Raw genomic sequence first — 16,991 nt, forward strand, 5'->3', positions numbered from 1 at the left:
TTTGTTTTTTTATTTACCAGTTGATGGACATTTGAGTTGTTTCTGTTTTTTTGCCTACTATTCAGAGTAAGACTTGTCTGAATATTCACATATAAGCCTTTGTGTGGACATGTTTTCATTTAGATAAATTGGAGTGAGATGGATGGGTCATATGTAAAGTGTATATTTAACTTTATGGTAAACTCAGTGTTTTCCAAAGTGGCTATACCATTTACATCTGCGTATATCTCACTGTGGTGGTTGTTCGTATTTCTCTGGTGATATTAGGCATCTTTTCACATTGGCAGTGTGTATATCTTATTTTGTGAAGTGTACGTTTGAATATTTTGCCTGTTTTCTAACTGGGTTGCTTGTCTTCTTACTGAGTTGTAAGAGTTCTTTATTCTAGATATAAGTCCTTTCTCAGATAAATGTTTGGCAAGTATTTCTTTTCATTTTTATCTTTTTGAATAGAAGTTTTAATTTTAATAAAGTCCATTTTTAAAATTCTTTTGTTATTCCTGATCTTTATGTCCTACATAAGAAATGTTTGCCTATCCAAATGTCACAATTTTTCTCATGTTTTCTTCCATGAGATAACATTTTTTTCTATTATGTTTAGATCTGTGATATACTTTTAATTAGTCTTTGTGTTTGATTTGTAGCAGACAAAATTTTTTTTCCTTTTTTTTATATCAACATCCAGTTATACCAGCACCATTTGTTGAAAAACCTATCTTCTTCATTAAATTATCCTGGGCACTTTGTCCAAAATCAGTTGATTATGTAAGTGTGGATCTATTTCTGTACTGTTTTTTTCCCATTGATTTATATGTCTATTTTTATATCAGCTGTTTCTTTCCATTTTTTCCATTGATTTATGTGTCTATTTGTATACCAGCTATTGCTATACTATACTGTTTTAGTTTTATATTTTTGAATCAGTAAAATTCTTCAACCTTATTCTTTTTCAAAAGTGTTTTCATTATTCTAGGCATTTTTGCCTTTTTAAATTATAATATCTACTTATCAATTTATTTACAAAGCTTAGCTAGGATTTTAATTAGGATTGTGTTGAAATGCGAAGAAAGAATTGCCATCTTAGCATTGAGTCCACATTTCATGAACATAGTATATCTTTTTATATCAATTTTTTAGTTTTATGCAATGTTTTATAGTTTTCAGTGTATAGGTTTTGTACATCCATTGTTAAATTTATTCCTATATATTCTATTTTTATTCTATTTTAATTGTTTTAAAATTTTACTTCCTAATTTTTATTTTTTATTTTTTTTTATAGAGACAGGATCTTGCTATATTGGCCAGGGCAGTCTCAAACTCTTGGCCTCAAGCAGTCCTCCCTCCTCAGCCTCCCTGAGTGCTGGGATTATAGGTTTGAGCCACCAAGCTTGACTCCTAATTGTTTCTTGCTACTATATTATATGTGTTCTGATGATTCATTGTTAATTCTATTGCCGTGCCCTGACGCATTGCTAAATTCACTTACTATTTCTGTTAGCTTTTTGTATATTCTTTAAGATATTCTGCAGACATGATTATGTCATCTATGTACAAAAAAGACAGTTTTCCTTTTTCCCCTACATTATTTATTTCTTTTGCTTCTTTTTGTTGACTTATTAAACTAGCTAGAACCTCCAGTAAAATGTTGAATAAAAATGATGAGTGGTTGGTTTTTCATAGGAATAAAAAAATTAAAATAATATTTAAGTTATATAACTCATTTGTTTACTTTAAAAAATCTAGAATGCTTTCTATTACCATTTGCCTAAAATTCTTTAATTTATTCTTTTTTTCTAACCTTAGGTGATTGACTTGGGTTCCGGTAAAGGCTACCTAAGCTCTTTTTTGTCCTTGAAGTATGGCTTAAAAGTTTATGGAATTGATTCCTCAAATACCAATACTCATGGAGCTGAGGAGAGAAACAGAAAATTGAAGAAATATTGGAAACTCTGTCATGCTCAGTCAAGATTAGATGTCAATGGACTAGCATTAAAAATGGCAAAAGAAAGGAAAGTGCAAAATAAAGTTAAAAATAAAGCTGATATTGAGGAAGTGTTTAACAACAGTCCTACAAGTCAAGAAAAGATGTCTACCTCAGATATTTTGCCTGATTTTTCTGGCTCTGTAATTTCTAATATCAGAAACCAAATGGAAACCCTTCATTCTCAGCCACATCAAGAAGAAAATTTGTGTTTTGAAAATTCCTTTTCTCTTATAAACCTTTTGCCTATTAATGCCATAGAGCCTACTTCTTCACAGCAAATACCCAACAGAGAAACATCTGAAGCCAATAAAGAGAGAAGAAAAATGACATCAAAGTCAAGTGAATCAAATATATATTCACCTTTAACCTCTTTTATCACTGCTGATTCAGAACTCCATGACATTATTAAAGATTTGGAGGTGACTTTACTTTTGAATTATTTAAATTGATTTACAAAAACATTGTATTCAATTTTAATAGTAGCTTACTTAACATACGTGTCTTACTTGATCACATTAATCTAACAGACCAAGGAAATAAAATCATAAGTAGGCTTTCGTTATTCCCACACCTATCAAAACCTGACATGAGCCTGTTCAGAATAGAGTATCCTCTACTCATTTCAAGCCTTTTAAATCAAATTGAAGTCCTAGCACAAAAGCTAATAAGTAAACTAAGTTCTCATTCTGCAGTTTAGGAATTGTTAAAATTCTGAACAAGTAATTAAATTTTAATTTAAATTTGAAGTAAAGGGGTATCTAGGAACAAAGTAATGTTCAATGTTACACTTGCCAATATGGAATTTCCTTGAGCAAAAGTAGCTTCTAAGTGTTCTTCAAAGCTTGAACTTTTTCTAAATTACAAGTATGTCAGTTTATGTAATTGAAAGACACCAGATCTTAAAGGCAATGTTGTATGTTAAAACAGTATTATAGAGGAGATTCTAGAGATCATTTGGCCTAACTCATTGTCTCAAAAAAGAAAAAAAAAGGTAGCTTTTGGAGTTGTATTACCCTTGTAATTTTGTTTTTTTTTTTTTTAAAGAAATTCTTCCCCAAAGAAATGTATAAATAGGCCAGGCGCGGTGGCTCACGCCTATAATCCCAACACTTTGGGAGGCCGAGGTGGGCAGATCACGAGGTCAGGAGATTGAGACCATTCTGGCTAACACAGCGAAACCGCATCTCTACTAAAAATAACAAATATATATATATATTAGCCGGATGTGGTGGCAGGTGCCTATAGTCCTAGCTACTCGGAAGGCTGAGGAAGGAGAATGGTGTGAACCCTGGAGGTGGAGCTTGCAGTGAGCCAAGATCGCGCCACTGCACTCTAGCCTGGGCGACAGAGCGAGACTGTGTCCCAAAAAAAAAAAAAAGAAAAAAGAAATGTGTAAATAAAAGAGATAGTAGTTCTTTATAAATTTAAATCCTTGTTTGATAGCTGACCATTGTTTTACCAGTTTTTAAATGGGAAATTTTTCTTTTTCCCAGATATTTTTGGATTTAAGGGAATCTAGTGTACCTTCATTAATTCTTTTTCTTATACATGAAATTAGTAATTAAGTTACTTTAGACTTTCTTTTAGGGTTAAACAATCTCAATGACTTTAACTTAAAAAAATGTAAATTTCTAGTACATTTTGTCGCCTTCTAATTTTCTCAAAATCTTGCTGAAAATATATGATCAAAACTGTATACAAATTCTTGTAAGAACCATCTAAAATAGGATACACTGGAAGAATGTTTCTTGGATCCTATAGCAAATCACAATTTAATAACAGAATTAACTAACACCCCCTATTCCCCCTACCCTCTCGCAACACTTAAATATTTTATAAGTAGGATAATACGGTGATTACATATTTTTGTCTCCTAGCTGCTACTTGCTAATATTAACTAATCCTATGTGATAAATACAATAAAGACTGAGGTTAAATGTTCTTTTATTTTCTTTAGGGAGAGCTAAATTAAGCTTAAAGAGAGAAATTCGTAGCTTTATTACTCTACCCTTAAGTAGCAATAAATCTTGTCTGAATTATTTTTTACTGATGACATCATAATCTCTAAATAAAACCTATCTAAACTAATCATCAAGAAAAGCAGAGTAGCTGTATAACCCTCTAAAAACTGTGCTTTGAAAAGAATAGTGCTTGAAGCAACTGAGTGTTCTATCAGGTCAAAACCACTTACAGGCATAATTTTTTTTTTTTTTTGGTAAGTTTGATTACAGCTCTCTTTTATATCTAGGACATAGGCTAAAATAACATTTTAGTAAAATAATTTTTAAAAATGTTAGTGAAACAATTATATGCTGACAACAGTTATAAAAATGTGCTTGAGAAACAAGTTAATACTTATGTTGTTTTGAATTTGTAATTTAAAGTAAATTACAATGATAAAAAATGGACAACGTTTTCTGAATTTTATTATATGGTAGTGTACTAAGTCATTTACAGGGATTAGTTTACTTAAATTTTGAAAGAACCCATTGAGATGAAGTACTGTTATCATCTCCATCTTACAGTTGAGGAAACTGAATGCTTTCCAAATCACACTGTAACAGAACTTGAATTTAAACAGGCTGTTTCCCGAGACTGTGCTCTTAATGACTGTACTACAGGTTATGCAATTAGTTCATTAATAACTATTTCTTTAACATCTCTTAAGTAAACACATGTATCTTTAATATTTACAGCTTTAAAATTAATTTTAGTTGGTATTATAAAGTACCAACTAAAATTAGTTGATGAGTAATACTTTAGAGAACACTTTGAGAGACATGATGATTTAATTTTAAAAAACTAGAAATTAATATACCTATATTCACAGATTTACACTAAAAACATGACCTTTACATTATCATGGTTTGAGTGTCATCTGGAAAGTTGAGAGGCTAATATTAGAAATTTTTTAGTTCCAAATGGTAAAAGTATGTGATTCTAATAGGGTACAGGTTTTCTCTATTAATTTTTTTTCTGTACAAGTTTCTTTTTACTCCTACTTTAACTAAATTTTTATGAGTCATGTCAAAGACAGAAGAGTATTATTAGTAAATTCAACTTCAAAATGATTGTTATGTTGAACAAGATTCTGTGCATGTATACATTTGTACTCATTGTGTATGTGTGTGTGTACATTTAAATTAGGCGTTGGATAATTAGAATAAACATTTCATAGGAGAATTTTAAATATGATGTATACTATAAAATTTGGAAAAAAATTTTTAATTAAATTTTATATTGTCATATTTGATACGGTGTATAAACTAAGCTTTTTGTTGTTAAAGTAGAAATACCAAGTTTGCAACAGTTATTTATTTTTCGTAACAATATTTTATAAGGTTTTGATGGGCAATCTGAGATGTGAAATTAATTTTAAAGATTAATATGGTCAAAGTGTGATATAAATTTATAACAAAGCACAGGTTTGGTCTAGAAATACATGTTACATTTGATTAGTCCAATTTTTGCTTTGTCTAGTTGTTAAGCAAATATTAGTTGTAAAATGAGAGAAAATATAAACAGGTAAATAAGTGAAATGACTGAAAAAAATTCAAAAGTTGTAAAAAGAGATCACAGTTATTTTACCTATAAAGAAATAATTACTTACTATGAAAATAAAAACATAGAATACTTTTTAGGTAGAATTTGATAATTATTAACACCTTTACATATTTTAATGGATGTTTAAAATCTTCAACTCATGCTGTGGGCGGTACAATGTGCTTCTAATCCCAGCTACTTGGGAGGCTGAAGCAGGAGGATCATTTGAGGCCAGTAATTTGAGTCAGTAGCACGTGATATTCGTGCCTGTGAATAGCCACCACAGTGCAGCCTGGGCAACATTGCAAGATCCTGTATGTAAAAATAAATAAAAATTTTAAACAACCCTCTTTTTAATTACCAAATTTTATTTTTCTTCTTGTATTTTAAAGGATTGTGTGATGGTGGGTCTCCACACTTGTGGTGATCTGGCTCCAAATACTTTGAGAATATTTACCTCCAACTCTGAAATCAAGGGAGTTTGCAGTGTGGGTTGTTGCTACCACCTCTTATCTGAAGAATTTGAAAACCAGCATAAAGGTACAAGTTCTCCATGTGTCATAATTTTTATTCATTTGAGCATAATGACTATTTTCTGTTTCTCCCCGTTTTTTCGTCATTACCGTGATTTGGATCAGCATTTAAGATAACATCTGACTTACTTGCACTTTTAGTGTTACAGTGTTATTGAAATTTAATGCATCACCACCTGTATATTTGTTATAGTTTCTTTGGTCATAAAATGGGCTTAATGAGTGCTGAAGCCTTTACAAATATTTGAAAATTTTAAGTGATACATATTTTAGAGAACTTCTGTTTTAAAATACTTGTGAAGTATACATTTACTGAGATAGTAAAACTGAGTTATTTTGTTATGAATATTGAATTTCAAAGTTTGCTTTTGTTTCCAAAGCCTTTTTTCATTTCTGAAGGAATACCGATATTTAAAAAAGAAAAAGTTCTTTACTGTATTTTGAAGAGTCAGCATACCAAAATTTCAGAAAACTTTAAAACTGTGTGATTGCATTAAAATAATAGTATTTAAACTATGCTACCTGTACTTAGAAGGTGCTGATGAGCAGAGCATGGAGTAGGTTTGCAAGATTTGAAGCACCCCACGTATTCATTCAGAGCAGCTCCTGAAATAGCTCTGTTTGCTCCATTTTACGTGTTAAATCTTTCCATAAGATATTGTAAGATATGATTTCAAAACTTCTGGTTCAGGTTAGATGGTTATTTGGTATACTAATAATAGTAGTTGGTTTTTATGTTAGTTTAATGATATATTTATCTGTGTCCTTGCTAAGAGTTTTAGATCGGGAATTTTTAGGTTACCAACTTTTGTGTGCATTAAGATGGTATTGGTTGATCTTTTCTTAGTTTTAAAACCCAGATTAATATATTTTAATTATTTCTTATTTAGTCATGCCCAGGAGGTAAACATTGTAATTGTTTAATTTTATTGAAATGTGACAAGGTGAAACAGAAGCCATTTTAGAATTGGCACAAACTTTTATGAAATATAGTTAATCAAATTATAATTATTTTATGTCAGTATTTTGACATTTTTATTTTAGGAGAAGTATGAAATAGTGAAATTATGACTATATAGAGATGGAATGAAAGAAAGCAAATTAGCAAAAATTTAACACTAGTTTAATTTAGATGGAGAGTATATGATTGTCATGCTATTATTACCAACTCAGTTTTTTCTAAGTACAGAAATTTTCAAGACCAAAAATTAGAGTAAAAAATGAACTTATAAAAAAAGGTATTTCTACTAAATTATATACCCACATATTTACATTATATTATAGTATTTTTATGTATCTTTACTGAAATAAATGAAAAAATACTTTAATGCAATCACAGTTCTACAGCTTTTTAAATGTTCTATGTATAACATTTTCCTTAATTGGCAGTAGGGTAAGATTTATGTAGGTAAGTGCTTCCTTTTGGGGTTTATTATTTGGTTGTTAGTTCAAGAGTTTCCTGTTTTGTAGGTACAATGACATTCGATTAATAAATGGCTCAATTTGGAGACAGATGTAGACACTTTGTGTGTCATTAAATTTAGAGACACTAATCCCAGCAATTTGGGAGGCCGAGGCAGGCAGATCACCTGAGGTCAGGAGTTCAAGACCAGCCTGGCCAACATGGTGAAACTCCGTTTCTACTAAAAATACAAAAAATTAGCTGGCCATGGTGGTGGACTCCTGTAATCACAGCTATCCTGGGGGCTGAGGCAGGAGAATCTCTTGAACCCAGGAGGCAGAGGTCGCAGTGAGCCAAGATGGCACCACTGCACTCCAGCCTGGGCAACAAAGAGCAAAACTCCATCTCAAAAAAAAAGAAAACAAAAAAATTAGAGTCACTATCCTTACCCTACATTTTAAGATCTTTAATTTCAGTTGCCTGCTTCCTTCTTTCACTTCATCATCATTGCCCCCAAGAATGCCTTCCCATTCCAAGGGGACTCCCTCTCCTCTTCACGCAGTACTTTCTTAAGACTGCCATCTCTGGTCTGGACCCTAGCAGCCATCACTCTGTACTGTGAAGTCTCAGAGGTAGTCTCAGGATTTTCCCACCAAAGATGAATCCTATCCTTTTTGGCAGTATACTCTACTCTCTCTCACACTCTTTTCTGCACAGTTGCACATTACTCTTTCTCCAGAGTGATCCCTAGAGCTCATTCTGCTGGTTTAGGATAGTGTCTTTCCTAACATATTTAAATTAAAATTTGTTGTGTTGCTGTGGATTGTGAGCAATTTTATCTCTTGTCTGTTTTTTTGTAAAATATGTAAATAGATTCAGATTTAGGTGACTATCATTATTTTATGGTAACCAGAAGGTGTCATTAGTGCATTTTTTATCTGATGTTGGATTCTTCAATCTCATACTTAAAAAAAGTAGCAGAAGTTACTTGCCAGGATTGAAAAAAGAAATTTAGTTACTCCTTGCTGATCCATTTTAAATCAGCTTTCCAGTACCTTTTCTAATAGATTATTGCTTTAAACTGTTAGCAAATATTCGTTGGTCATGTATTCTAACTAAAATGAATTTGAATAGGGCATGTTAGATAGAGAGGGCTTTGAAAAACCTAAAGGAAGAAAGAAGCAAGATTGTGCATCCACATATTGTCATTGCCATTTCTTTCCTGCAAATGAAAAATTGGTAGATTGATTAGTCTTGAGAGGCACCAGATTCCATTCACTTTTGTATCTTCAGTACTAAGCACATTCACTCAAACGTGATTGAATAGATGAATGTTTGTATAATGTGTGTCAAAAACAAGTAACTAGGAATAGAAAGAAAATCACTGTTTTCCTGCCTTGGCAGCTGCGTTTTACACACATAAGAGAGTATGTTATTGCACTGAACAAACATTTATTGAGCAGCTACTATTTTCAAGGCCGTGTAGTTGGTACTTTATGTAAAATAAAGGGAGACGGGGGAGAGGCTCATAAAAAGTCAATAGTTATGGAAAGAGATAGGAAAAATAGATGACAAGCAGAGTTCAGTTCAACATCATCAGTGCCAACTATGTTCCGCTCTGTGCTTAGTGGTGGAGATACAAAAATGAGATATCATGTTCACCCTTAAATAATTTCTTTAAAAAGCCCTCAATCCTAGGAACCAGATAATCCTTATTAGTAATTTTTTAAAAACATTCTTTTTTTGTAAAAACCATTTAGAATAGAAAATTCAAATAACAAAGGAAAAGAAAATACAAAGTAAGTCCCCATACCTATATTGGTTTTTTATGTATCTTTCTAGAAAAAAAAAGTACATATACACATTCTATATTCTTATATGTTTTAGGCAAACAAATGTATAAACTGTTCATCACCTTTTTTTCCACATAATATATTTTTCATAGTCTTTCTATATCAGCACAGAGAACGTTGCTTTAGTCTTTTTCATTTTGCAAGGTGTTTAGTATATTGTATTTTATTTATTCAGTACTAAATAGTTAATACTTGCTATTGTATTTTATTTATTCAGTACTAATAGTTAAAAGAAGAAGTGGTACTCTTCTTTTAATAAACCAAAATTTAGTGAACTGTTGAGCAGTTCAATGTAGAGTTTAGAGAACATAAAATATGGCACTAGTGTTCATCTTTGTTTTCTTTATCATCAAACATTAGTTTCAAAATAGTATAGTAATTGCTATAAGACAGGGTATTACATCTGTTATCTTACAGCAGAGTAGCATGTAGCTCAGTCTGTGAGGGGTTGAGGGTATGTTCCCATGTGGTGATATCCACTGTGTCTTGAAAGATTCAGTAGAAGTTAATCAGACAAGGAAGTAAGAAGTGTATTGCAGGCAGAATAAACAAAGGCATGCAGTGATAGACGTTTAAAATCAAGTTTTTTTTTCTCTTTGACTTCATAGTCACTCTTTCTCATTGTAATTGTCTTTTCTTCTGTCTTATTCTTGCTCATGTCTTTCATAGAAACAATTATAATGATAATCCTAATGTCCATTTCAGTCAGTAAAAAGGCATGATTTTTATTGACCTCCTTTCACATTTAAGATTACTCCATAATCTGTTTTCCAAAAATCTCTTCTTGGTTCTCTTAGTTTCTTTCTTTAGTACTTGGTCATTCATAAAATCATTTTTGAGTCTTCTAAGGAAATTAGTTGAAGAGAATAGCTCCAAATTTTTGCACACTAGAAATGGAAGCCTCTCAGTTAGCAGATTCTCAAGCATTAGTCTTGTATCCTGCCTGGGTAAAGGCAGTTTTGTCTTCTCTTCTGAAGTTGCTGTTGTTCACTGTGGGATTGCAGGACATTTTGCCACAGGATTTAAATAAGAAAAAGTGTTGGAAAGGTTTGTGAGAACCGTGACCAGCAGCTATAAACTCTGAATTTCCCTCCCTATAGGAATAGTAAACTGGAAAGGCCTTCCTGTCAAAAATATCTTACCCATCAAGAATCATTGATATGATCAGGCAAACAATGCTAGGCTTCAGTGGGGAAAGCTAATAGTAATATTTTAATGTTACTTAATTTCCTGATACATACTTGAAATGAATAGACGATTGGGAGTTTTGCTTGTCGGGAAAGCAAAGAAGAAGCAGGAGGAAACAGGACTGAGTGATATGATGAAATGGGTGGGGATGTATGCAATGTGAGTACCCTCAAATACTTTGGAGGTCAAGAAAACAGTTGGAAAGCCAAGAGATAAGAGAAAAATGTGGAAAAATAAGTGATAGGAATAATGAAAGTAAACTTGGTTTATATTACAGTTTTGCCTAGCCCTGGACTGCCACATTTTCTCATCTCAAAAACCAGATGGAAAAGGTAACATACTCCCTTTTCTCTTTCCAACACTCCATCTCCATTTTTCTCACTGTATCTTTGCTGTAGTAAAACAGAGAAGATGTGAACCATCCCATGAAATTTTTATAACAGTATTTCTCAATTCTAGCTGCCTAGCTGAGTCGAATTTGACACTTTTAGTGTATAGATGCCTGGATCTGCCTCTTACCTTCTGAATAATAATCTCTAGGCATAGGACTTGAATATAAGTATGATTAAGAAGTTCTATAGGTAATTCTGATGAATAGCATGGTTGAAAACAAGGTATGTATTATGATTATATAAGAAGACATGAAGAATTCTACAGGATGACTTACAGATATATGTTCAAGATTATTTATAGTTATTGTTCTTCTATACAGAGACTTAGATGGGTCCTAGTCAAGTGCCAGTTTGTGGATTCATATGACAGGTTAAACTCAAAAGGGCCTGGGAGTGTATATCAAAGTCCAAAATGCAGAGAGCTGGAGTAACTAGACCAAAACAAAAGTCCTTGAAGTATAGAGCTCAGAGCAAAAACCTGGGGAAAAAAACACAGATGCAAGAGGGCAGGAAACTGGGTCATAAATAGGGAATGAAGTTAAGTGGTTAGAAGCTAGACAAATTCAAGGAGAAAAATCTAGAACAAGCAAAGTATGTTTGGGATAATTATTATGGGTATCCCTAGATTTTTGATAGCTTACCTTTATCAATGAACAGATGTGACTCTGTGTGTGTGTGTGTGTGTGTGTGTGTGTGTGTGTGTGTGTGTGAAGGCAGACAATGGCAAACAGAGTTGGTTCTGGGCTATTTAACAGAAACTATTTTGATAGATGGAATATGGACATAGCCTTATTTTGTTTGTACAGTGTATGCTATGGAGGCCTAGTATTCCATACTAAAATACAAATCTACTGCTATATAGTTTGATCACTATGCTAAAATATCTGACTTACAGAGAAAGGGGTTTATGTGCACAAAGTTAGCATATTTCCTGTAATATATCAAGCTCTAGGTTCCATGGAGTTATATCTCTGAATGGTCAAATATGTCATGTGTCCTTCTCTTAATATCTTACACACCTTCACCCTCACTTTATTTGCACAGCTGTTTTTAAGTTTGAATTGGGGCAGTGTTGCCCTTTGGGATGTAAATTTGAGTTATTAATAGTCTAATATAGTACAGTAGAAAATTCTGGTATGTACATTGCTACTTTTTATGATGATATTTACTATGTAAACAATATATGTTTTCCATGAATGTGTCTACCCAATACAGTGTGGTAGACCATGGTAGTCTGTCATGAATGTCAGTTTTCAAAAATACCGCAAAGCACTCTGAGCCATTGTGAATACTGAATTTATACCATATGTTTTAAAACTACTTTTAAATATTTTTACATTATAAGCCAGTCGTCCCTAGGAGAACAAGAAATACCAGAAACATTTTTATTGCAGTCCTTTATAGAGTGTCTGTTTGGCCAAGCTTGATTAATGTTTCAGTATTTTGAATATTGATTATTGTAATAATTAATTTGAAGTGTTTACATTATTTCTTCTTCTAGAAGTTGTGGAGAGAACTTTTTTGGGTAAATATCAGTATAACTTGGTTGTTTTCCTGATAAAGGTATAAACAGAGGAAGCACTACTAGTTACCAATTCAGATCCACACATTTTTTCTTCTTTGCTAACTGAACCATGATTTTGTTAAGGAATCATCAGTTGCTACTGGGAGCAACTCTTGCCAGGACACAAATTTGTGACTGATGTGCTCCTTCCCTGCCTCCTCTCAGCCTAGTAGACCCAGGGCGTCTTCTAGTATTGTTAGTGCACGCCGCATTTGCACAGTCAAATATCAGTGGTGTAACCCTCGAAAGCCTACAGGCTTAACTTCATGTTTACCCCCAGCCTTAATATGATATGGGATAAAGAGGTGATTCTCCCATAGATTCCTCCATTTACTTAAAAAAAATAAAAAACAGTAGAGGGTCACAAATCATCTTTTGATGGTGTCTTTCAATCTGGTGCTGCCATTTCTGTGTCAAACAGAAATTTGTCAAGGGTGCATGATACCTATCCTAGTGTAGATTGTTTCTTGAGTTGTATCATCTCTGGAAATTGTGAGGGAGGAGGCTACATATCTACATATGTAGATCATTATCTTTACTGTTGTCGAGGTTTAAAAATTGTTCCTTTGCTTTAAATTTAGAGGTACTTCATCTGAAAAGGTGTCTAGAGGTTGAAGAAAAACGTGTTGAGCACATTGTTTGAACATGTAACATACTGTTTAAGTAAGCTTATCTTACATTTACAGATTTCTCAAATATTATATATATGATACTAAAACTGCTAACATAACATTAATCAGTTAATATCAGCACTAAATCATGTATTATATCATAGAGAAATGTATGACTAATGTCTTAGTCCAGTTAGTGGCAATGAATTAATCCTATCATTGAAACAGTGCAAACAATTGCTGTCTTTTCAGTAAAGATTTGACAATATTTTCTATCTTATACAATATGTGTTTTCTTAAACAAGACTGTTTACTGCTATGGGCTTTTAGTGCTGGAAGTTTGGAGGATATTGAGGAATAAAGCATTGTTTCTCTTTTCAAAACAGCATGAATTTGACTTCCATTTCCAGCAGTGTAAGAGATGAAATTTTTCTGAGTGTTCCTCCTGCTACAGTTCAGCTAGATCCTGGCTAAATTAGAACATGTATTTTTTTAGGCATTGCTGAGTCCACACAAAATAAGGGAAATCTCTATGGATCAAGAAAAATCATAAACAAAAAATTTAAAAGAAGAGAATGGTAAGAGGGAGGAAGAGGAGTTGAGACCAAAGGAGGGAACTATGAGCCATAAAGTGATAGATAGTGTTGTTCTGAGATAAATGCTGGTCACATTGAGATCTAAGGACTTATGATGGTCCCCAACTAATGGGGAAGCTGATCCTGAAATGTCCATACTAAGCCATACCCTTGAATGAGACAAAGCAGTCTTTAGTCTGTCTCATGCATAAGCAAATTCAAATCCTTTAAGGGAACTACTTCTTAAATTCAGGCTCTTGAAATTTCAACAGATTAAAATCTATTAAATATGAGCTCAAATCTTAGAAAATCCCAACTAAATCATAAGATACATGTGGCTAGATATCTTGGCTGACCCTCCTATTATATTGAACTAAAAATGCTGAATACAATTAATTTTTCCTAGAAGCATTGAAATGCTGGAAACATATATCCAGTCAGTATATAGAAGAATGCTGAAGTCCTCAAAGATAATGGAAATGCTGAAGCTACTAAGGGTATTTGTGTACCATGGCAAACTTGAGCTTTAATAATTTCGTAATTAGAAACCACAAAGGTGGGAACAAAAATAAGGGTAGCAGTAGTAGGAAGAGAATAAATTTGAAAAATTCAAGAAGCATTTAAGATTGTTTAAAGGAGATAAAGGAAAAGGGATTATCAAGGATTATTATCAAGTTTCTGTTTTGAGCAGCTGGGTGGGTGACAGAACAACGTATATGATAGGAAACACTAAGGGAGAATCAAGTTTTGGGGCAAAGTTGGAACATGTTTCTTCAATGTTTTTGTTTCATTCCTACCATTTACCATAAAGTGGGGTATATAGCAAGCAGTCAACAAAGGAATAACATATGAAATAAAATTATAAATGGTATAAATGGTTAAAAAAAAAAAAAGCACTGATTCAGCACTGGTCAAAACTAAAGAAGAGACAAAGGTATTTGATGAGACCTCTCCAGAAGAAATAATTATGTTGACATAAGTAATTTGAGAATTCAAGGTACTTGTTTGGCTTTGCTCTTCTTAGCAAAGATAAGAAACAGAAGAAGGTTAGAGAAAGTTTATATTCCATCAATCACTGGAGCAAAATGATCAAAGCATACTACTCTGGTGAGACAGAGGTCTTACTTAACTTTAAATCTACACAAAGTCAGATTCTTTTGTGATTATAAATTATAATTCCATGCTTCGGTATTCCTTGAGAAGGAACAAGATGCTTCCAAATTAACTAATTTTTAATAAAGAATTATTTAACTTTACAATTTAATAATTAAGAAGCTTCCTATTAGCTATGAAGGTTTATTTCCTCTTCCAAACATGTGATCTTTAACCACAAAGCATATAATGACCACAAAAGTTACTAAACATGTTTATGGAAGAACATTATGTTTGTTCTCTTGGTTATAGTAGTAGTTTCACATTTTTTTGAGTCAGACTCACATTAAGAAACATTTTTCAACACTACCTGGTATATAGAGAAATAAATAAAACTAGTACTTACGTTTTACAAAAAATAACTGGACTCTTTTTCTTTTTGGTTAGTATTTGTTCCTTAATAGGTACTTAATCTTATAACACATGCATTCCTGTTGACAATCTTATTCAGTTCCTTTCTTTCAAATTTTATAAAATATTTGTCACAATCTAATCAACTGATTTCATGAGCCTTTAATGGGTTTTGACTAAGCAGTGTGATGGTAAATGTTTAATGGTTGGCTCTGCCTCTGCATAAAAACCCTAATGTGTAGTATTTCCTCATTCCATTGTGCAAGTATACCTAATGTGGTCAGTTTCAAGCTACCAACCTGATGTCAGTAAATGCTGGGTTGGCAAGAGATGCACACAGTCAGCTCCCTCTGGACCCAGTAAGAGCCAGCTTTTCCATTCCACTGGCTTTCACCTACAGTTTGTAAAACATCACTATATAAATTTGTTTGTTCTTACTAACTGAATTTGCTGATTTAAGCTGCAAATCAACTTATCTGTGTTATCATTTGTTTACCAAATAGTATCTGGCATATATCAGATGCTAAATATATATTTGTTAAAAAAATAAGTTACTTTCTTTTGACAAGTATAAAAGAATATTTATGTCCTTTTAAGTTTGTTCGTATTTCAGACATTGAACTTTTCATATAAAGGCTCCAGTTTCTCAGTGGAATCTCACAGGGATTTTCCAGATTCATAAATTTCTTCTAAGTTGAAGAGGAAGTATTTTACTTTACTTACTATTGTGCCCCAGCATTACATGTTTATTACTATAATTTTTTTCTAATAATTTGAACATAAAATTTGAAAAAAATAAAGTTTTAAAACAAATTATGTGATTGATTATGCTTCAAAATAAATCCTTGAAGAAAAGAAAGATTTAAAAAACAGTTGTATGTGATTGGTTATATTTTAAATTAATTCTTTTCAGTGACTCTCTTTTGGCCTTCCTATAAATCATTAGTATTTTGTCAAGAATCTGGAGATTGAGGCATGAACATTTTTTAGCAACTCCTAATTTAAACCATGAAACTAGAATGAAGACTTTGAAATAATGAGAACATAAGAGCCAATTTAGTAACAACAACATTGGGCCATAAGTATCAATAAATATTTATTCAACATAGAATATGCTGAGATTTAGGAGGCACTCAGCAAACTAAGTATGCACCCACTGCCCACTTTGCTAGATACTGAAGATATCTAAATGAAACATTTTAAAGTAATATATAATATAATAAATAGGTTTTGTTACAGATAAGACAATTGTAATACAGTTTGATAGGTACTGTATTAGAGTTATGTATAAGTTACATTCCAAGCATAGAGAGAGTGATTTCTAGATGTCCAAGGGAGTGCAGAAACACTGCATAGAAAAGTTGCTTTGAGCGAGTAGCGTTCTCCTCTGTCTCTGCAGTATTGTGACCTGGATGAATTGGTTAGCTTTTGTGGATCATCTGTAAATTAGTGAAGCAAAAGAGGGGTTAAATTAGATGATCTGTCTCTTCTGGTTCTGATGATACCATTCTATAACTTGAATGTAGCTTTCCAAAACATGCGTATTATTTCAATTTAACCTTATTTGTATTTATCAAGACATTTACTTTTAGTATCTTTTTTTTTTCTTACTTATATTGGATTTGCATAAATAAATAATAAATAATAAATACTCTACTTTCCTGCTGTGATTCTGCATTTGGATGATAATAAGAAATTTTTGAAAATTATACTTTTACATTTATACCAGTATAATAATGGCCATAAATGTTGTTTCTCCAAGTTTTATATGTTTGGGTTTTAAGAAGTAAAACTATCAATAATTTATAACAAATGTATATATATATTTTTTTCTTAACTATAT

General features: G+C 32.2%; 1 protein-coding gene across 13 annotated transcripts in view; it reads left to right on the forward strand.

Moving 5' to 3' along the window:
* Positions 1-16,991, forward strand: part of METTL25 (methyltransferase like 25) — a 124,257-nt gene that overhangs the window by 41,973 nt on the left and 65,293 nt on the right. For 10 of the 13 annotated variants that reach the window (XR_008511718.2, XM_024256063.3, XM_054526282.2 and 7 more), the window contains 2 exon segments: positions 1,804-2,403; positions 5,920-6,067. Coding sequence is in view for 9 of the 13 variants with exons in the window: in XM_024256063.3 (XP_024111831.2) it covers positions 1,804-2,403; positions 5,920-6,067 (748 nt within the window). In the remaining 4 variants the exon portion in view is untranslated. 13 annotated transcript variants of the gene reach the window in all.

Source organism: Pongo abelii, chromosome 10 (genome assembly GCF_028885655.2).
Source record: "Pongo abelii isolate AG06213 chromosome 10, NHGRI_mPonAbe1-v2.0_pri, whole genome shotgun sequence".
Classification (NCBI taxonomy): domain Eukaryota; kingdom Metazoa; phylum Chordata; class Mammalia; order Primates; family Hominidae; genus Pongo; species Pongo abelii.